Source organism: Scardinius erythrophthalmus, assembly GCF_964197995.2.
Source record: "Scardinius erythrophthalmus genome assembly, chromosome: 20".
Taxonomy (NCBI): Eukaryota; Metazoa; Chordata; class Actinopteri; order Cypriniformes; family Leuciscidae; genus Scardinius; species Scardinius erythrophthalmus.
In genome coordinates, this window is record NC_138240.1 from 11,815,920 (window position 1) to 11,838,058 (window position 22,139).

At 37.1% G+C, this 22,139-nt stretch overlaps 2 protein-coding genes across 5 annotated transcripts in view; one reads left to right on the forward strand and one right to left on the reverse strand.

The window, feature by feature from the left end:
• The window catches only part of nfic (nuclear factor I/C), a 91,251-nt gene extending 89,769 nt beyond the window's left edge, over nucleotides 1-1,482 (forward strand). For all 4 annotated transcript variants that reach the window (XM_081349236.1, XM_081349237.1, XM_081349234.1 and 1 more), the window contains one exon: nucleotides 1,320-1,482. In XM_081349236.1, the coding sequence (XP_081205362.1) occupies nucleotides 1,320-1,340 (21 nt within the window). In that variant the 3' untranslated portion in view covers nucleotides 1,341-1,482. The remainder of the gene's footprint in view (nucleotides 1-1,319) is intronic.
• A 14,173-nt stretch (nucleotides 1,483-15,655) lies between these two features.
• On the reverse strand, nucleotides 15,656-17,770 carry smim24 (small integral membrane protein 24; the record flags this gene model as incomplete). The annotated part of the gene is made up of 3 exons (XM_081349874.1): nucleotides 15,656-16,485; nucleotides 17,380-17,515; nucleotides 17,704-17,770. 3 exons carry the CDS (start codon nucleotides 17,768-17,770, stop codon nucleotides 16,389-16,391), a joined length of 300 nt encoding a protein of 99 aa, XP_081206000.1. The 3' UTR covers nucleotides 15,656-16,388.
• Nucleotides 17,771-22,139: the final 4,369 nt, after the last annotated feature.

Genomic DNA, 22,139 nt, shown 5'->3' on the forward strand with positions numbered 1-22,139 from the left:
TAAAAGGTTTGGGTGGGATCCTGCTGAGCGCTTTTTCTCTCTCTCTTTCCCAAAATCATAGCTTTTTTCTCTGTATTAGTTTTAATAGGTTCCTCAGTTCTGGTCCCAGGCTAAGTGTTTTCTGCACATTATCAAAAAAGACACTGATTTGTTCTCATTAGGTTCTGCTTTGAATGGCAGAGTAAGGTGCTTTGCATTATTTAGGTCCTTACGGACAGGAAGCATGTACCACCTACTGTCACTGTCACCACCACCACCTTCAAAACCTAAACACACACACACACACACCTCACATTCTAGCAGGGTATATGTGTATGTTTCTTAAGCTACTGGCACTTGTCCCTGGGTTTGTTTTTTGTAATCAAAACTACTGTTACTGTGATGGCAAATCTGAATTTTCATAACCATTACTCCAGTCTTCAGTGTCACATGATCTGCTAGAAATGATTCTAATATGCTGATTTGCTTATCAAGAAACATTTCTTACTATTATCAATGTTAATTGTGCTCAGGGGCGTAGTTTGTGGGGGGGTTGGGGGGGAGATAACCCCCCCAATATTTAAATCTATGCATTACAACCCCCCCGATATTTATACCGTGATCACATGAAAAATATGCAGACCCAAACTTCAACCCCCCCAATGTTCAAACCAAATCTACACCCTTGATTGTGCTGCTTAATATTTTTGTGTAAACAGTAATATATTTTATCAGAATTCTTTGATGAACATAATGTCTAAAGGAACGGCAATTATTTGAAATAGAAAGGCATGTAACAATTCTTCGCTGTCATTTTTGATCAATTTACTGACCCCAGTCTTTTGAACAGTAGTGTACATATCACTCATGAACAGAATACTTTTATTGTGTATCATTTCTAATCAAATAATGTTATCAAGCATTTGGATACATGAAATGTGTTCATGAAAAATGTGTAATTTCACAAAAATGCATTGTTTGAGATGTGATGGAAATGACTTTGTGGTGAAAATGTTTGAGGTTTCAGAAAAGTGCCAAAAATGCCAGAATTCTCCTCTAATTAATGTTTGTCCTGTTTTGGACATTTTTAGTAGAAAAATTAAATCAACTGGTATGATTTTTAAGAGAGCCAAATGTCCCTGCCCATAGAAACCCATGTAAATCCCAGTGTGCATTCAGTTTTGATGAAATGGATCCATCTCAACTTCACTGCGGTCACGTTCAGATGAGTTTTTATCTGATTTAGGTGGATATCCCATAGCACTCCTCCTATTGTGTTACTTGTGCTTGTACAGATGTCTTAGTCATTTTGATTCTCTCTCTTTCTCTCTCCCTTGCAGTCCTGGTATCTGGGGAACTGATTATCACACACACAGACGAACCTGAGGAGGCACAGACATGGATCTGAAAAATCCATTTTTTTGTGGAATTTACAAGAAAAAAAGTTGTGAACGAGATGCAAGAGGGAAAATCAGATATATATGCAGTATTTGTATATATATACACACACACACACACACAGACACACACACACACATATATATATATACACAATATGTGTGTATAGATATATGTGCACACATATTTATATATGCATAACAACGTACAGTATAAAGATGCTTCAATACACTTTTTTTGAAAAAAGACAATGGAAATGGAGAAGAGCGTGAGAGAATTGCCATAGATGGAACGGAAGAAAAGAAGACAAAAGAGGAGGATGTTTTTTCTGGGAGGGCAGCCCGAACTATGGCGTACATTGATGGACGTGTCGAAAAGGCCCACCCTGACTCCCTGCCTCTTGGAATGCCTCTCCTCAACCCCCTCCTTCTGCTACAGGTGCTGCTTCCTCCTATATGCAAAATAAGTATCCTTTATTTTCTTAACGAACAGGGACGAGAAACCTCAAGGAAGGGGTTTTTCCGCTAGCATTTCGCCACAGGTTTGGAGGTGAGCACGGTCTGTTTTTATTCTTTTTTTAAGTGCGCAAAGGCAACACGACATGGAAAAGGAAACAAAAAGATTGATGCTTCCGTTCACACAGCATTGTGGAAAAAGAAACAAAAAGGCTACTTTTCATCCAGTTTATTGACAATCATGTTTCTGCGTCCTTGGTTTCGTTCAGAGGGTGATGTTTTCTAAATTACATTCTCCACTGTTTGTAACGGAGTCCACTTTTTGGTGGAAGCCCGTCATGTTTTTTGTACATCGGAGGAATATTAGTGGTACCTCAGTGACATTATACATCACAGTCAGCGTGTATACACACATGCACACACACTTACATGCAAACACACCTATATAGAGGCAATGGCGTGTACTGTTAAAGGCTATACGAGGTGTGTGTGAGCTGTAATACAGCCTTCATAGGATGAGCCAGGGAATAGCAGGGGTGAATTAGCACCTTCCTCTCTTCGCAATATGAAAGCCCCTCAACTTCCCTGGACCCGCTGTAAGTGTGTGTGTGTGCGTGCGTCTGTGTGTTTGTGCTTGTCATAAACATTGGTAGTCCCTTATTCATCTCTGTGAGTTCACAGATTAGGGGGTTTTTGATTCATGTAGATACGTGGATTTTTCCACATAGTGACAAAGGGAGTTGAAATATAGTTCTGTCATTACTTAGACAGTATTGGGTGTAGAGGATAGAAGTTTTTTCTCTATGTGTAATTTGTTTAAATTCATTGGAAATTACAGGCATTGCACTACTTTGAATTTTTAATTTTCCTCTTTTGCAAATTCCTGTTCGGCCTAATCATACGGAATGCTGCGAGTCTGTTATTTTTGTCATGTTCTGATCTCACGGTAGATGAGGGTTGGTTTCCCAGAAGCTAAAAAGCTGATCAGAACAATCCTTCATTTTCTATGTAAATGTCTCCATGTTTATGTGATTACTTTTATACAATTCCCATAGTTTAAGAAGAAAACAAAACAGGCTATATTTTTCCCCCATGTTTCTATTTCAAAAAACTATGACTGTTTTTATTTTGAAGCATATTATACACTTTAATCCGTAGGAATGTCAATGATTTGGATGTTTGACGTGAGACGGGCTGTAATGCCCAACGACGACAATACAAAGAGGAGGTCAGTCAGTGGCTAAGCTCCCAGAGTTCATTGGGAGGTGGACGCCTACGACCAGCATGTCTCTGGCTGGTTGCCTCAGAAATGGGTTATTCTGCACTCTGAGATGTGTTGATTTGTACTAATGAAATAACATCAGGGCTTAATCTACAACGCTACCGAACCCAAATCAAGAAGCCATGAAAAGTGCCTGAGACATTGCTAGATTTTCATTTCAATTCTTCCTCTTTTTTTAAAGACTTGGATGTTTTGCTTCATCTACTGTGGGTTGTTGTTGTAGAAGTTCAAGGGGTTGTTTTTATGCCCAGAGAGATATTTTAAACGGCCTAGCAAGCCCCCAAGCCCCTCATCAGCTGCATGGGCTAACGCTTAGCCACAGGAAACGCAGATGGCTGAACAAAACACACACACACACACACACACACACACACACACACACACACACACACACACACACACACACACACACACCCTTATATTCTGCTGGAACATGACAAGATCAACACATATCAGAGATTAACTAGGTACCCTTACAAATACACACACCGATATGAAATAATATCCACACACTCTGGTTGCTTTTGCTAACCTTTTATAATGGCTTTGCATACACATTCTGTTGAGTTGACCATAGACCCAGAATACATACAACATGACTTGTTTTAATGGTGCAGATATGAAAATTATATGGAAATCTCTATATATGAGTTATATATATATAACTGTGCATGGTGCTTTCAAAAGAAAAATCATGAGAATTAAGCTCAAACGACCACCGTATCGCTGACATGGGTGCATGGCAGATAATCTTAGTATTAGCTCTAAAGCTAAATGCTCCCCGACTTCTCCTTAATGACCCCCCTTGAGCAAAGAGCCAATGACACAGATGGATTTTACCTTTGTACCACATTGGTTTTGACTTTTATCCTATGATCCCTCTTCTACTTTGCACGATATTTTATAAACATATTATGTGCCTTGCCTTTAGTTAAGAACGATAATGCGTAATTTCAAAGGAGTTGATTTTGTTTTTCGATTTTTTTTATTTTATGTAACCAGTGTCATCAAGGAAAAAAAATGCTGCATGTTTGATTGCCTGTCATAATCAGATTAAGACTAACAGGTTACCTGATAGCTGTAGTTTTGGATGGGTGAAAGAAGCTTTTTTTTTTTTACCTTCTTCCTCTTTTAAAAGCACCGTAGTTGGCATGAAATCTTCATTGCATTATTTTGTTACCATTATTTCACTCTACTTTTCATATAATGAGAAAGTAACAAAATCTGTGAAAGATGCGGTACCAGCTCTCTCCATATCAGCTCTGAGCTGATATTTTGATTCCCTTTCATGTTAGACTTCTCTTAAATTGTTTAGATTGTATGTCATGTATTTAAATGAGTTTGTACCCATTATGGATGTGAAGAGGAGAGGCCAGAGATTAAAACTAGATGGCCATCCTCTATAAACCCATTAACTAGTTTTGGTTAGTTTTAAATTCTACAACTAAGCACTTAGCAAATTATATTGCAATCAACAAGACTTTACATCCCCACTGCATGATTTTTGCTTTTTGTCAAGGGTCAAATTTACATTTCATTATTTCTGAAAACCTACGCATTTGTTAAAGGGACAGTTCACCACAAAAGGAAAATGTAGTCATTATTTATTCGCCCTCATGTAGTTTTATGACTTTTTCATTTTTCAATGGAACACAAAACAAGATATTTTGAAAATGCTCAGAGTCAGAGGGAAACTAATGTTGATTTGGACCCCATTGACTTTCAATGTGCATAAAAAAAAAAAACTTTTTTCAGCTCCACAGAAAAAAAGAAATGAAGTCAAAAGGTTTAGAAAAACATGAGGGCGATTAACTAATGACAAAATGTGAACTGTCCATTTAACCACTTTTTGAGGGCTCACAACACTGACTGCAATAGAATATGTAATGTTTGATGATTTCTTTAATTAGTGATTAAGTTGTTTTACCAATCGAGTCCCTTGTACATGTCCATTTGTTGATTGTAGAACGCATTCATAGAGAGTAGCTGAAATGTATTTGTCCAAATCAACATACAGACACAAGAACTGCTGACTTTGTGTCTTCTTAGAAAATGAATTAATACACCAGGATGCTTCTTCTTCTTCTTTTTATAAAATTAGATGGTAGGAGATAATTTATAATTTGTAGCATGTAGTGTCAGGGGAGTATATTGCGGAGGAGAAGATATTGTGTATTTCTGGAGCTGGGTCAGGAGAGGCCATGTTGTAGTTTGTGATGCAGTGTACAGTATTGTTTCTGCAATGGATATTGCAACGCTGGTAGCTAATACGATTTGCTGGTAGCTATTTAAAAGTATAAGTCGGATGAGAAAGAACGAGAGATTTTGTTTACATGATGCCTGTGGTAAGATCTTGATCGTGGATGATTTGTGAGTCCCCCGTTGTCCACCCTGGCCGAATCGGAGTGCTGAAGCCAAACGGCATTCCATCTTTACCATGATCCAAACCTTTGCAGAAGTGCTAGCTTCATTAAGCAAGCAATTTTTCTTGTGTTTAACAGGACAGGCGATGGGACAGGGGTCTGCCTCGAAGCGAATTATTTCATGCTGTTTTTTGTTTATTATAAACCGTATTGAAGCAAAAACGGCAAACTTTTTAGATTTGAAAGAGCTGAAGCTCTCACGGCGTCTCTCCGGTACAGACTCGCATGGCCCGCCACCTGTCCCGTGAAGATTTGCACTGCTCCATTTTCACCTTTCTAAAGCTGTCAACCCTCAGGCCAGGGTGCGATGATGGGCTCAGTAGAACAGGGGTCTGAAGGTGGTTTCGCCAGCACAGCGGCTCTGTAGTGAGCTCTGTGTGCACGAGTCTTCTTCGTTTGCTTTTTGTATTTGCTAACATTGGCTACACACGGCCGAGAGATCGAAACACTTCAAGAGCAGGTTGTTACCCCAGTGTGTGCTTTTTAAAGTGGCCACAGGTGATGATTGAACTTTCTATGACGTGAATAATGCATTAGAGCTGATGCATTTAAAAAAAAACATTATCTTACTGTTTGATTTCGAAATCCTTTTTATAGAGCGATGATTATCATTTTTATGCTTGTTGTTGAAATGTTACATTTTGAACACAGTTATCTTGTGTATAAATGCTTACCATATTTCCAGTAGAATGAGGAAAAAGGCGAAATGTATATTAAAAATGTCTTTTTGTAAGAGAAAATATGTTTTTGTTTGTTTGTTTGGATTTAGTAGTCATAAGCTTGTGGTCAAGCCACACAAAAATTTTGAAAGCTCCTTCTAAAGGATCTGCTGTTGAGAATATAATGTCAGCGCCATTAGCACATACCTTTCACACAGTTGATCTCAAAATACGAACTTTAGTAAATTCAGCATCACTTGTCGTCATTTTAAACCGAGCCAACAGCTTCACTGAGCTTTGAGAGGTTTATGCTGGTTCCATTGCCTTTTTTTGTTATATTCAAGACTTATTTTAAACCTCTGCACTTATTTTTTCTCTTCTGTCATGCAAGCTTCAAGATCTTTAAACACATTTTACTGTACTTCTACTTGGAAGGTTGCACTAGATATTCTGGTATTAATAATAATAATACTTCTTTTTAAGGTTTGCTTTTCTGGGGATATTTCTCAGCCTTGATAACGTACCGTGATGAATACAGATTAAAATGAGAATGAAAGAAAGATAGAGAGATGAAGCTGCTTGAATGGCACCCTTTTATTTAGCTGTTGTCATTTATGTGTGAAAATGAAAAAATAACCCGTTTAAGATGCTGCAACAATCATTTTTGAAATCAGTACTTTGCATTTTCCCGTTAAAAATCGAAACATCCTTAAAACAAAATACATTTACATGAGAATCAAGACTATAAAATATTAAGAGAAAATATCTTGAATTAAGTATTCAGCAAGGATGCATTAAATTGATCAAAAGTGAAAAATGTTTCAAAAAATCACAGAATCCTGACAAAAGTATTGCAGTTTCCACAAAACTATTAAGCTGCAACATTGATAATAAAAAATGTTGCTTGAGCACCAAATCAGTATATTAGAATGATTTCTAAACTGGAGTAATGATGCTGAAAATTCAGCTTTGCCATCATAGGAATATGTTTAAATTTTTCAATAAATGCGGCCATGGTGAGCATAAGATACTTCTTTCAAAAACACACAAAAAAAATGTTACTGACCTTCAACTTTTGAATAGTTGTGTACAGTATAAATGTATTGTAAAAATTTAGGCCTTTTTACTTGAAAAAAAATATAACAATACAGATTTTCTTTTTTCTTTTTTGCAGTGTAGTTTCTTAAATCACCTGTGGACAATCAGTGGCATGGCTTACTTCAGCCCATTGATAGTTTTATGGAGCATGCATAACTAGCAGGATTTTAGACCTCACTCTTCTGAGTGCCTTCCTGGATTCAGCATAGAGCTGTTGGATGTGGGTTTACGCTGTGTGATCTTCCCCTGTTTTTGTAAGATCAACCTACTCATGCCTGGAATGTGCGTCGCTGAAGAGATTGTTTAATTCCGAGGGACGGGCACTTTAATTAGTCATTGACACATGTAATTATGCTGAATAGAATGTAAATTTCCCCAGTCCAATTTCCCTGTTCACCCACGGCCATAAACAGGATGTGAGGAGACCCTACTCAGGCATACGTGAGAGAATTAGACATGCAAGAGTGTTTCGCTCTTATCGTTTCCTTTTGCGGTTTGCGTAATGTAAACCTTGCAATACCATGAGCTTTGCACGGTTGAGTTCGATAGAAACGTGAACATGTGGTCAGATCTTTGTTTTGTCTCCTCTCAGTAAGGGCTGGGCATCCTCTTCAGGGCTGAGGCACTGGAATGCAGTTTCTACTCTTTCCTTCCTTCCATTTTCAGTGTCGTGACACTTGGCAGGATGCATGTCATAGTTCTTGTCAGCTGATGAATTGATACGTGACATGATTGATACTGGCAGCGACTGGTGAATCTGAAACGGATGATGTGCACTGCACTGGTTTGGATCCCGTAATAACAGCTCGATCAAGCTGCTTCATTTGAAATCAGACTAGTAGTAATACACTAAAGGTTTTTGGAAATTGTACAGCATCTATGCAACTAATCCTGGCTTTACTGAAATCTTTGTGCTGAAACGTCTTGCTAATATTACGGACAGTTTCAATGTGTGTAAAGCCATCCAAGCTAGGTTAAACCTACTATTATTGTACCCGGTAGAATAGTGAAACTAATGCTGCGTTTACATCTGGTCAGAATTAGCATAATGAGATTTCAATATGAAATGTTCACAATATACTTAATCACTACATTAACCCACCTCTTTTTGCTCTTTCAATATATATATATATAGATAGATAGAACAAAAGTTATATTGTTCACACACTTGTTCAAAAGTTTGGGGTCAGTAAGAATTTTCTTTAAGAAGTGAATACATTTATTCCGTAAAGATGCATTAAACTGATCAAAAGTGACAGTAAAAACATTTATGATTTTACAAAAGATTTACATTTCAAATAAATGCTTTTCTATTCATCAAAAAATCCAGATTTTTTTATCACAGCTTCCACAAAAAAAATGTAGTTGATTGAATGAAAATTCTGCTTTACCATCACATAAATAAATGACATTTTAAACTATATTAAACCGAAAGCAGTTTTTACTGTATTTGTCGCATTTAAAAGAGACTTACGTCAAAAACTTACCAAGCCCAAACTTTTGAACTGTAGTACATGTATTGTAAATAATATATATTATTGCTGTAATTCTGACATGACATGAATGCAGCATTATAAAATTCTTCTTTGCCCAGGTCTAAAACTGTCACTCCCAAGAGTACATTTGTTCAGACATGTGAGGTCATTGATTATACTGACATTTTCCCATTTAAAGTATGTAATTCAAACTTCTCAAACGTTGTTTCAGATACTCGTGTTGCTGATTGAGCTGTGGGGGTGATGGAGGGCTTTAATCTGAGTTTCTGGTGTACAGTTCTATAGCAGATAAATATGAATGAAGACCCATCCTAGTTATTTCTACGCTCCCTTTTTCACTCCTAGCAAACCAGCAATTCAAATCTAAGGCATATACATTGGTAGAAATGGCGAAATGGGTTAAAAACACAATTGTAACATGCAGTGCCTGTCATGTATCGTTTTTCTCTGGTTTCTTTTCCTCACCCATGTGTTCTTTGTAAACCGTGAGCTGTCATGTGGGTTTTCGCTGTATTGCTGACATCATCTCTGCAGTGTTGGCCTGGATTGGATACAGCTTTTGTTTATCAAACGCTTTTTGTACGCTGTTGTCCAACCAAGGGGCCAGATTTGCCAAAGCCTCTCAATAACACAACCTCCGAGTGCTGCAACATATTGACCTTAACTAAAGGTTGGTATAGTCTGACGACGCTAAGAATGTTAGCGTGCGCTAAGGGCTTTCCTAAATCTGGCCCTGAGGTTAAAATGGCTCAAACGGGGTGAAGAATACCTATTAGTCATGTCTCTGTTCATAGGGGAGAAAAGCCATTTGTGGGCTTTGCAATTTATGCAATATTTTGATAAGTCATTTACAAATGAATTGCCAAAAACACCCTGACGTACCGCCTACTCCTGAATTTTTGAGACCCCCAAAACAATCACGCATCAATATTTCAGGGTGCCCTCTCCCCCATTAGAACAATCGTTTTTGTTTTATTCTGTTCGATGAATTATGGTTTAATTTCTCTAAATATTTCTATTGTTGTTGTTGTTTTGTTTGTTTTTAAGCATGCTGTTTTCTCTATCTTTGGACGCTTTGAGTTGAAAGGACGAAGGTTGAAATGTTTTTCAGAGAGCATTCTAATGCAGTGTTAAATTTCAAGGTTTTTGTTAGTTTTTCCTTCCTCTTTTTTTTAATCACATTATTCTTTACAAATATTACCATAGTAGTTACTCATTAAATGCTTGCTTGCTGCACAGATAAACACACTTCACACCAGGAAGGGGCATGTGGACATTTAGTTCAGACACATTCACAACTGGCATGATGACATGCATCCATGTTCTTTTGGAAAGCATCGGGGGATTTTTGTTATTTGTCTTTGTTTCTCCAAGAACCTCGCTAAATTGTAATCTATCAGCAAAAGTCGGTATGTCGGTTCTGAAACCAATGAGAAAATGTTTTTGTTTTTCTCATGCACAACAAACTAAATTTGCCATGTGTTTTTGAACTGGTGTGAGGGGGAAATTACAGCTTTAACAATATTTCATTATAACATTGTATTCAGCCATCGCTGTTCGCAAAAAAAAAATCGCTCATGAATACAGTACTGGAAGTGAGTATGTTTCCCTATGCAAAAAAATAAAAAAAATAAAAATTAAATAAAAAATAAACAAAGCTATGCTACAACTCAGAAATGAGGTGACTTTGTGTTTTTCTTTTCTAACCGGTTAGACGCGAAGTCTGCTAAAGTTTCTCGGCAAGTTTTGAATGTTTGTGTAGATTGATCTTGATTATCAGTGGTGTGTGTTTTGGAGGTGTGTTATCATTGCTTTGTGTGTGTTGGATGTATACCTATTCGCTGTTCATTTGTAGATCATCCCTCAACGTGGACCCAGGCGAAAACAGGCCTTGTGCCTGAGGACAAAGCTAATTTTAGCTCAGCCGAAGCTCTTTTGCCATCACAATTGCAGAGGCAGAAAAGGAAAAGATGTTATATATCGCTCTAATGATGCATTAAAAGAGTCTTGTGGCGAGTAACATTTTGGGTATTCTATGTACTGAATTTAACTGAATATAAGAGTCAAACGTGACATAATCACACATCAGCATACTCTACTTGCATATTTTTCATGCCAAATCTTATTTAATAAACTTTGTCATTGTAATCGACACTCAATGGCAGAGAATGACTCATTTCAAGGCAGAACAAACTTTGGATCACCAAACATTTTAAATGACAGTTTTAATTCTGTGAGTACGAGCTGCATAAAACAGGAGAATTGGAAGAAAGAGAATGAAAGAGCGAACTGAACACTTGCGGTTAGAGGTTTGTTTTCAGTTCAACTTGGCTGAGGAGCGTAACACACCTGACTCTAATCATCCCTCAATCCATTTACCCCAGATACAAGATTGTTGGAGCCGCTTTTGGAAAAGTATAATTTCAGCTCTGGAAAGGAAGTCAAGTTTTATTTCATTTTAATGGTTCAAAATAGGCCGAGCCAGCACAAGGTCCTTTTTCTTTAAACATATGAAGGGGGTGAACGAGTGCAATAGCACTTGTTGAAAGCTTCACGTGAACGTCGCCAGGAGCCCCTCATGAGCTCACTGCAGAATGGGGGTCAAATTCCATAACAGACACTAACCAGAGGTACCTGTTCAACTTCAGTATTTAAATGAAACGTTAGCTTTTGGACGGCAAATTACAAACCCTGTATGATTTTGTTCTAAAACTCATAGACATCTGACTCATATACAGTGTGTATGTGATATATATTTCTACAACAGTTCGATAAACAAGAACTCGGTACTGAGTAACTTATATTTTAGACACTTTGTATTTTTCTCGCCAAAGAAAATAGTTAAAGGTGCTCTAAGCGATGCCACGCGTTTTTTAGGCCAAAACATTTTTTGTCACATCCAGCAAACATGAACACACTGTAAAAAATAGACAGCCCAGGCTCCACTATCTGCAAGAAAAACAAACTGGCCCAGCCTTGGCCACGAAACATAACAAACAGTGTTCCAGCCAATAACCGACAAGAATGATTTCGGGGTTGGGGGGTTAGTGCGCGTGTGGGGAGTGGAGGAGAGAGAAGCATGAAGAGGGAAGTTAGCTAGAGGAGAGATGTCCTAACAACGACTAACGTTAAAATTGTATATTCTTGAGAAATTCTGATATGGCCGACACATGACCAAAGAGATGACGTTCCGATGAACAAATAACAAAGAATAGGGAAAAGGAGAAGGAACGCGAAGTCCCGAATTTACATCGGAAAAGCGTTCAAAAGGTGATGAGAACTCATGTCCAATCCGACATTCAGGTGGCTCTGTTTTTGCTGGACAGGTGGGTAAATCCAGTTTGTCTAAATGGTTCATGACTGTTTCAGGAAGCACGGAAGGGAGGGGGAGGGGACGGGATGAGGAGGAGGGAGGGTGGAGCTAGCCTCCGTTTTTTGAACGTCAACAAGAAGTGACGTCACCCAGCATCGCTTAGAGCACCTTTAAGTACAAATGCAAAGCAATGTTTTTGAATGATTCAGCTGAGTGAATGAATCCATGACTCAATAATAAATAGAGTAGTCAATTGTTTTGTTCTGAATGAATCAGTGAATTGGTTGAGTAAATGAATCAGTGATTCACTCATAAAGACAGTCGCATATCAGCCTATGATGTAACATACTACAATCATAAAGCTTCAAAAGCAAGTGGCTGAGAGCGAAAGGGCCTTGATGTGGTGCCCGGTGTGACTATTTTTTATGACCTTTACTCATAGAGTGAGTCGCTAACAGCCCAACTCCCCAAAGCCTGGGCCAGCAGTCTTATCCCAGATCGGTCTGAAACTACAATTCTCCACTCCAAAGAAAACAGCATGGCCTCGGGAGTTGCCTGAACTGCAGCTCTCAGGCAAGAGGAAACCTAGCTTGATTCACGAGTCTCTAAAGAAACATTTTAATTACAGGCTGAGCTGGTGTTGGCCGAACGATGAGGACACCAACACTGCCATGCGCACCAACACAGAGCCTCTAGTCTAAACTATGGTAAAGTTGAGGTTAGGGGTATAAACATATATAGAGGAAAACAAATGTGCTTTTCTGTAAACATGCTATCATTGTAAACATGTTAATAGGTACCACAGGGCGATTCAGTTTTATGAAGTTGATAGCAAAGTAAAGTTTAAAGGGGCTATATGGGGAATTCAGAAACCCTTGTTATTAGTGACACCGGTGGCCGTTGAGTGAACTGCAGCCAGCAACTTTTTGCTCGTCTGGACGTGATTCAGTATTCCCTGTGAATTTCTTTTTCGTTTTTTTGTTTGTTATGTTTTTTGCTTAAAAGTAAAAAACAACAACAACAAGATGTTGGAAATACCTTTGCTGCGATAGACTTTTAATGAACTCCCAGACGCTGTCCATGCTGCCGAGAACTACGGTTGCGCGCTCTGCTCTCAATAGAATTATATGTATATAGATTATAATTTCTTTGGCTCAGAAATTTTCTAAAATGTTTTCATTTAATATGGTTATCTACTGCGTTTATTCTTTTATGTTGTTCTACTGCATTTATCAATGTGAGAATCACTCCAGGTCCAGGATATGTCCACATACTCATTAAATCCTTTTCCATTACAGAATATTGCTTTTAAAAAGCATACCATAAAAATAAATCATGTCTGGTAACATTTGAATTATTAATGTATTCATTTTAAATGTATTATCAATACTCAGTCTATTAGTACTCAAACAGAAATTTTATGTTGAATATTTATATATAATATTTAAAAAAAAAATTGTGTTTAAATGGTATCTGGGCTTATAACATGCATTGATATTACAGGTACAGGCTGAGGGTGGTCTATTCTTTGCTCTGCACATTGAGAGCTGCAGAAGGTGGAATTGTGGTTGTTTTGATTATATCTATTTAGACTTGAAGGTTCAAAGTGATTTCTCTCTCCTTAGTTTCTCTCTAGCTGTGCTTATGAATTTAATATCTCGATTTACAGTACGCGATGGGAAGGCCTTGTAAAAGCATGCGGCAGTAATGGGCTCCAGATGTCTTAACAAAGGACTGCAACTCCCCGAGGACTCCCTTCTCTGCAACACGATCACAATCAGGTCACTCCGCTATACAGAGACTTCTGGGATTGAGAGTGTGTCGATGCAGTATGAACGTGACCCCCGCTTCTCGCAGGCACAAGTGTATGTGAGAGTTTTTTACATTGTATATATTACATTATATTTAACCTTTTTGCATATGGCAGATGTTTTTATCCAAAGAAACTTACTTTGCATTCACACTATGTAGTTATTTATCAGTTCATGCATTCCATGGGAATCAAACCCATGACCTTGGTGTTGCTTGCACCATTGTCTGTTTGTAAGCAATAATTACATACTTTATACATTTACAAAAAACTAATAAAATAATCATTGATGTACAGGGTCATATACACTGATAAAAATTATTTTGTGGTGAAGTAAATACTACTGAAAAAAAAAAATTAATTTCTACATGAAAAAGTTAGTTCAGGTCCATTAGTACTCAATTCAAGCGTGTAGAAATTAAAACGTAAATATCAACGTTATAAAATTAAGTAAAATTACTCAACTTTTGTGATACTGGTGTTCCCATCATGCACTGGGCCTTGAATAATTAATGAGGTTGATTTTTCACAGTTTTCCAGATGTATTTACACTGTTTTATCATTGCTTTTGTTGTTAGGATTAGTTTAGGACATTTGGAGTTTATTTTCTACTCAAAATGACACATTCAAACACAAAAACGATCCATCAAATGTTACCGTCATTGTGTATTGTCTACTAAGTATTGAGGTCTCTGCGTTCACATGATTTGTAACTACTGACATGTAGATATGGTGTCTCTCACAATATATATTGTATTAATTACTTGTTTCTAAGTGTGGTTTAATCCAATGTTATATTGTTTGAGTAAAATGTATTGCAAAGGAAACTTCAACTAAATAGATATTACTCAACCTTTTACTAGGCAAGTTAAAATTACTTCTTTTCTTTGTTACTTTCACTTAACTTTAAGGTAAGTAGAGTTTACTTAATTCCATATGTGAAATTTACTTAAAAAATTGCATGCAAAAACTTGTAAATTTATATAATATTACTTTATAGTAAAATATATTCAAGTAAAATATATTAAAATAGAAAACTAAATAAAAATATTTTACAATATTGTTCTTTTTACTCTATTTTTGATCAAATAAATGCAGCATTGGCGAGCATTAGAGCTCTCTTTCAAATGTACATTGAATTTGGTTTATTGATTCAAGAAAAAAGAAAACGACTGAAAGCAGTTCTGCAGAGCTCGACTGATTCACTGAAGGTTGTTTCATCAGTATCTCTTACCCTCTGGCTTCCAGAATGTTTTTATTTGAGGTTTTGTCATTTAACTTTGCAGTAATGAATGCTAGAAAAGAAAGAATAATTCATCTGTCACCGGCTCCCGAGTAATGCGTGGAGCAAAGATGACGTCGCTCAGAAGCCAGAATAAAAACAACGAAATAAAAATTTCAAGGCAGCAGTGAAATGAGAAAGAGACTTTAAAGAGGAGACTGAACTGAGGTCTGTCTTTCTCTCTCGCTCTGGTTTAACGCTTTACTTATTGCTGCTGTCTGTAGGCTTAGTTACTGTCACTCATCAGCACGATTTCAGCTAAACTGTTTCCCATGGATGGGAAACCTTGAGAAACAGTCAGCTGCCTGCTTAGAGTTAAAAGCTAATTAAAATGCTATGATTCACAAGTTCACATTAAATAAGCCTTTAGTGTAAACTCATTGCAAGAGTTCCCCTTTAACCTGAAGATTATGTAATCATAATATAAAAAATCACCATATAAAAAGCGTGTTATTATTTTAGGTAGTTTATTGCATCATAATTAACACATCTTCTAATCACAGATTGTTCATTTTGGTGACGCCTGACCAAGGTATACTTTAAACACAAGTATAATGGTCCCCCATCATTAACACAATTGAACACCTGGCCATTTTTCCTGCAAATGATATTTTCATCATATAATCCCCTGGGATGAGCAAATGGTTCCAAAAGCAAAACTGTGTTACATCATTTCACTGGAAGCATTTAACATGTCCAAACTGCCACTCAAAATGAGTAATGGATCTCATACCCTTGTCCATTTAGCATATATACATGTCCAACCCAGAACTGTCACACGAGTCAAAAGCCAGTTAATCGGAGCATTATGTGCACCATGTGACACACTGAGCATCTGCTCTTCTATTCCAATGGTTTCACTACTCTAATGAATGTTTCAAATTTAGGTATTTCAGGTACAGTTACACCATATTAATCAAACTTAAATTGGGAACATGCCCAAGACGAGAGAGCACCACTTTATTCTAATCTTTTTGTTTTAACTTTAGGTTAAAGCTGTGATTAAGTGAAGGCTGCTCCATCTAGTGGATGATGTAAGGAACAACTCTTACGAAGACAAAAACAAAATGTACAAGTTAAAATGATAATAAGATAATGTATAATTATGTAAGAATTACTCTTCACAGTGTTATGGCATGATTTCCAGAGATTGAAAGACTTTTGTGCCGCAGGACTGTGATCATTGGTTCTTCTCAGAAATTGGTCTGCTTGGTCTCCTCATTTGCCTCCAAATCAGCCGCTAGGTTGTCGTAAAATTGATGCTTTTCCTCTTTTTCCTCAAACTCATCTCTGCAAGGGGAGATACACAATAATAAAATGCTTTTTGTGCTCACATTGCACTGAGACTAGACAGTTTGATCATTAAAAAAACTCATCAGAAACTGGATGAGGTGGTAAACTGAGTTTAAGTTAATCATTTAAAAATCATGTATTCACCGTAGAAAGCTTATGCTCATTATGCTGCATTTATTTGATCATAAATTCAGTAAAAACAGTGATATTGTGAAATAGTTTTCTATTTTAATATATTTTAATCTGTAATTCATTCCTGTGATGCAAAGCTGCATTTTCTGCATTATCTAATTAGTCTTCAGTGTCACATGAGAAATCATTCTAATGCTGATTTGGTGCTCAAAAAACATTTCTTATTATTATCAATATTGAAAACAGTTGTGCTGCTTAATGATTTTGTGGAAACTTAATACTTTTTTAATTGTTGATGAATAGAAAATTCAAAAGAACAGCATGTCTTTTCTGTAACTTTTGATCAATTGAATGCATCTTTGCTTAATAAAAGTATTAATTTCTTCAAAAAAATAATCTTACCGACCCCAGACTTTTGAAAACGAGTGTATACATTCTACACAATACAAATAGTCAACATGTACGCTGTACAATGTGGCCTTGACAGTAAGTGCACAGTCATAAAATCATTCCAAAAACCATAAACTCCTCATCACCATGTTATTCAGTAACTAACCAAATGATTTGTACCAGAAGATTATCGCCATTTTGAACCTCTAAAATAAATATCAAGCATTTCCTTTTAAATGAAACCAAACTGATTGTGTTGTCAAAAGTTACAAATAAAGAAGAATCAGGTATTATATGATCTATGTAGCTTTTTTCATCATGACTCGTGTACAGTATATATTTTCCTGACCATTTCAGGTCACTACTCACTTGTCTTTCTTGAAAAAGAGCCTTTGCACAATGACGAGGATGAAGACGATAAAGAGGAACCCAACAACAGCTGCCAGTCCCACCAGCCACGGCTGTAATGTGACCTTAGACGTACCTGACGATGCCCGTTGACCACCTGAGTAACATTGTATCACTTAAAGCTTTTTTTGTCCATAAGGTATTTCACCCTGTGAAGGTTTTTCCTATACAACTTTTAAATCAAATGTGGTTTTACACTGAATAGATTTAGTGAGCAAAATCACAATAAACTTTAGTACATTGAAGAGCTCTTACTATAACAAAGAAAGAAAAAAAATCACTCACCAGCTTGAGCTTGACAAATGGAGACCAAGAGTATTATGAAAGCAACAATATTCTGTGGATGAAACATGGTTCATTTACAGTCTGCACACACTGCTGTGTCCCTCTCAGTCCTCTGTAAATATGTGAAGGATTCTTGGTGTCCAAAGTACAAAATTCATCAGAGAGATCACAGATCATATCACTCACAGAGTAAGTGTGTATGATTATTGTTAGATAATCTCCCACTGACAATGTGACATGCTGTTATGTTGTAAAGGCAAAATATTTACTTTCCAGGCTGGCACTGAACAGAAGTCATGCCAGTCTGAACCATAGACTGTAAAAATATAACTAAACTGATATAATAGCTAAAGAACGTCTATTGAGAATTGATGTTGCACAAATATAAAAAAAAAAAAAAAAAATGGAAAAGGTTTTACTTTTAGTTAATTTGCTTTGAGGTCATCTATATAATAGTGCCCTCTTAAATTTTCACTTTGAGCATATATAAACATTAAAAATGACAGTGTTTCTCTTCCAGGGAAAACAGAGCAAAATATTGATGACTCATCCTGCACTTGACAGATTTTTGTCCAGTCAAACTCTCTCTACAATGATCATTGCCCGCCCCCTAATACCACATGCTGCTGATTCATTTTTAGCAAATTTTTTCATCTTTCATTAGATATAAATCCCAACTTCATGTTTTCAGTAGGAAGTATGTCATTTTAGGACAGAAAACTGTGCCAAACAATTTCATGAGAAAAAAAAGATTTAAGCTCACTAGTGTGAGTATTCCGATGAAAAATGCTTAGTCTTGTTTTCATGCTAGCTGCTGCTAACACTTATTTGAATGGAGGATGGAGCACAAGGCATAAGTCTGTCTGATGTAACCCAGATGGCTGGCAAGTCTTCAGTGCCCTCCATGAGTTCTTGCTCTGCATTCACAATGGCCACCAGCTCAGGCATTGCTTCTGGAATCCAGTCTTCCCTGAACTTATTTCGTCTTTCCCAGGGAATCTCCTGCTCTTCCATAGACTGCTCTCCAAACAGGTAATCTACAGGACAGCAAAGAGCATTCAGTCTCATGTTATGCTGATAGATTTCTTCAAAGGCTTTTGCATTTTTTTGGGATGTTGATAGCTATCACGATCATCGAGTCTAAGTAATAACTAATGAAAAAAAAATGAAACCAACCTTAGCTAGTTTGTGACTGTCTTACATATACAATAATATACACTTTTATACAAAGCAACTTCTATTTGCAAGGTAAACATTTTATTATTCTTTCCCTGGGAATTGAACCCATGACCTTGTTAGCGCCAAGTTTGAGCTTAGCAAACAATGGGCCCTATCGCAATGCAGCACCAAGCGTGACACAAGTGTTTTTTGCTAGTTTCAGCCCGACGCAATTATCCTTTTTTCGTCCTGCGCCACGTTGTTTTAATAGCAAATGTATTTGTGCCCATTTGTGCGCCCATGGGCATGCTGGTCTGAAAACGAGGTGTGTTCAGGCGCATTGTTGGCATGTTGCTATTTTGAGGCAACTGAAATAGACTGCGCCATTGACCAACTGAAACCTGGTCTAAAGTCAATGGGTCAATATTTTTTTGGTTATTTCAAGAGCACGTTAGTAATGTAAACTAGCCAAATATTAAAAATAAAAGGATTACAATGTAAAAGATTAATATTGTGTACATAAAGATATGGTGGAATCCCGTATGGTCTACTTGTGTGCTTTGACCTTGCGCACTAGGAGATCCGTTTTCGCTCTGGAGACGTGTTCAGTCTTTCCGCTTGCAAATTCCGTCACGTAAATAGCAATCTGCCATGGCGCGAGCGCAACTGGCTTTTAAAGAGAATGGGAGATGAGACTCTGGTTGGTTTATTTCATGTTACGCCCAAAACACACCCATTACTTATTAAGGGAATAGGGAATACGACCCTTTTAGACCATGTGCCGGGAGCGCCGACCATATTTTCCTTTGTTAAACTAGCAAAAGTGGATTCGGACATGCCCTAAGTGCAATTGCGCCCTGAGCTTTAGACCATGCGCTTAGGTCGTTAAAATAGGGCCCAAAGACCTAAAGGTGCAGTGTGTAATATTGACAGCTAGCGGTTGAAATAGGTACTGCAAGAGTTGTTTCCCTCGCCCCTTCAGACTCAACGCTCACTCGGGTTGCCAGATTAAGGACACTCAACAGGAGCAAGCCCAATTGACAATGGAAGGCGTGGAGACTTACACACTTGTAAGTTAATGAGTTGATTTATCCGTATTTTAATATTGCTCCCGTTCATAGAGATAAAGAGATGGATGCTGAGGCTTTTTAGGTCAGGTAGAATCTGCGATCTCTGACCCAGTTCGTTTTGCTGGCTTCCATGGCTGTTATATGCGGTGTTTTCTGCTGATTGGAAACCCGGGGTGTCGAAATACAATTGGGTAAATAAGCAGTGGGCGAGATCACACAGACCAACACTGAATGCAGGATTCAAAGTAAAATAACTGGCTGTAGCTTTGTTTTTTCAGAGAAACAAGTATGTTTCCTACATATCTGCAAACATATTATGGTATTATACAGTCAAAAAATTACTTACAGCACCTTTAAGTTGGTCTCACAGCCTATTGCCTAGCTGGTGTTTAGCTGTCTCTAACCCTGACCAGCCAAAAAGAAACAAACAAAAAACTCTAAAACCAAACAAAAGCTTTGAAGAAGAGCTAAGACCAGCAAACCCTCTTAGGCTGTTTATGTTTTTGGCAAAGCAGTCAAGTGTATTCCAGTTAAAAAGGAACACAATGTCATGCATCTCATTGAAAACTAGCCAGATAACGTTCAAAGAGGATTTGTAATTCTTTAAGTGGACATTTGTACGGTTTCCTGTCACATACCTGCCAGATCATGGATGAGATCTTTGATGAGGTGTCTTATGATGGCGAACAGAGTGACGCCTGTCACACTTATAGCCAACAGCAGATATATTACATGCTTGGGTAGAGTGAGCGGATCATTTTCTGTGGGTTTGTAGTCCTTGAATAAGTCCTCGTCATCAAGACTTTTGTTCTTATCTAAATCCATAAATATTGTTTCTTTAAGTTTAACAATTTAACAACAGTTCATCTGTTTTCATTTATTTTCTGATGATCTGGAAGAAAACAATAAGTAAACATCATTATGTATACAGTATATTTATTTTATATTGTTTTTATTTTAATATATTTGTAATTTTTAATTAATTGCAAAGCTAAATTTTCAGCATCATTACTCCAGTCCTTCAGAAATCATACTAATATGCTGATTTGGGGACTTGGTGCTCAAGAAACATTTTTATAGTCAATGTTGAAAACAGTTGTGCTGCTTAATTTTTGTGTGAAAATTGTGGTACATTTTTAATGCATCCTTGCTGAATACAATTTTAATTTCTTTCCCCCCAAAAAAGAAATTTAGAACATTTGAAATGTAACAGTTTATACTTTCTTTAACAGAGCACATAATGCTAACTTATTTTAGGTTAGGTTAAGATTAGGGTTGGACTAGTGATTAGAGGTAGGGTTAGATACAGTACATCTGAATCTCATTATCAGTATAGCCATGTTTATGGTCAGATAATATGTTGTGTACATACCCTGCAAAGCTTCTTTCCCTCATTGACAGACACTTGCCCTCTTTCTCTCTTTCTTTCTGATGCTGAATGCTCCTCAGCTGTCTTCCTTCTCGTTGCATATTCTCAAAATCACGACAAAAGATGTCACAGAATGATAGTTTCTCTGAATGACTGTTTCTTCTTTAGTGACCGTGACAGGACTTCCCTCAGACCTCAAGTAATTAACACCAGAAAACAATCAAGCTAATGTACTTAGTGGCGTAAGGAGAAGCCTTGAGCCAGGATTTAGTCTTTTTTTCTATTCCATGTCTACGTCTCAACACCTGTTGGTATATTCTAAAGCACAGTGGAACCAATGACATCCTTGAAAACGAAACTGTAACTTTGCCACGTTACAATTCAGATTCGGTTCGGTTCAGAAAATGAATTATCGTCATTGCTTAAGAATGCTACGTTTCTAAAACATATAGGTTTCTGTTAAAACAGACTGGTCTTAAATGCCATATAAAAAAATATTTAAATGTGGTTACGTCTAAATTAATTGGTGTAATTAAAGTTAAAATATTATTTTATTTTTCTGAATAAATATCTTATTATCTTAAAATGTCTGAATCAGCCTGAAATCGTTACATTACACCAACCAAAGTATTTGGTTAGATCAAGTAGCAATAACTTGTAACAACAATGTTACAACTGGACAAGCAAGCCCAAACATATGGTCACGTAGATCACAGTACAGGATGTACGCTTAAAAAAAAGATGTGTACTTCATAAACTTTAGAGAACAAATGTTATGTCCTGTATGGTGAGCACACAGCACCCTCTGTCTGTGTTGAAGCAGCGCATGCTAATCATGC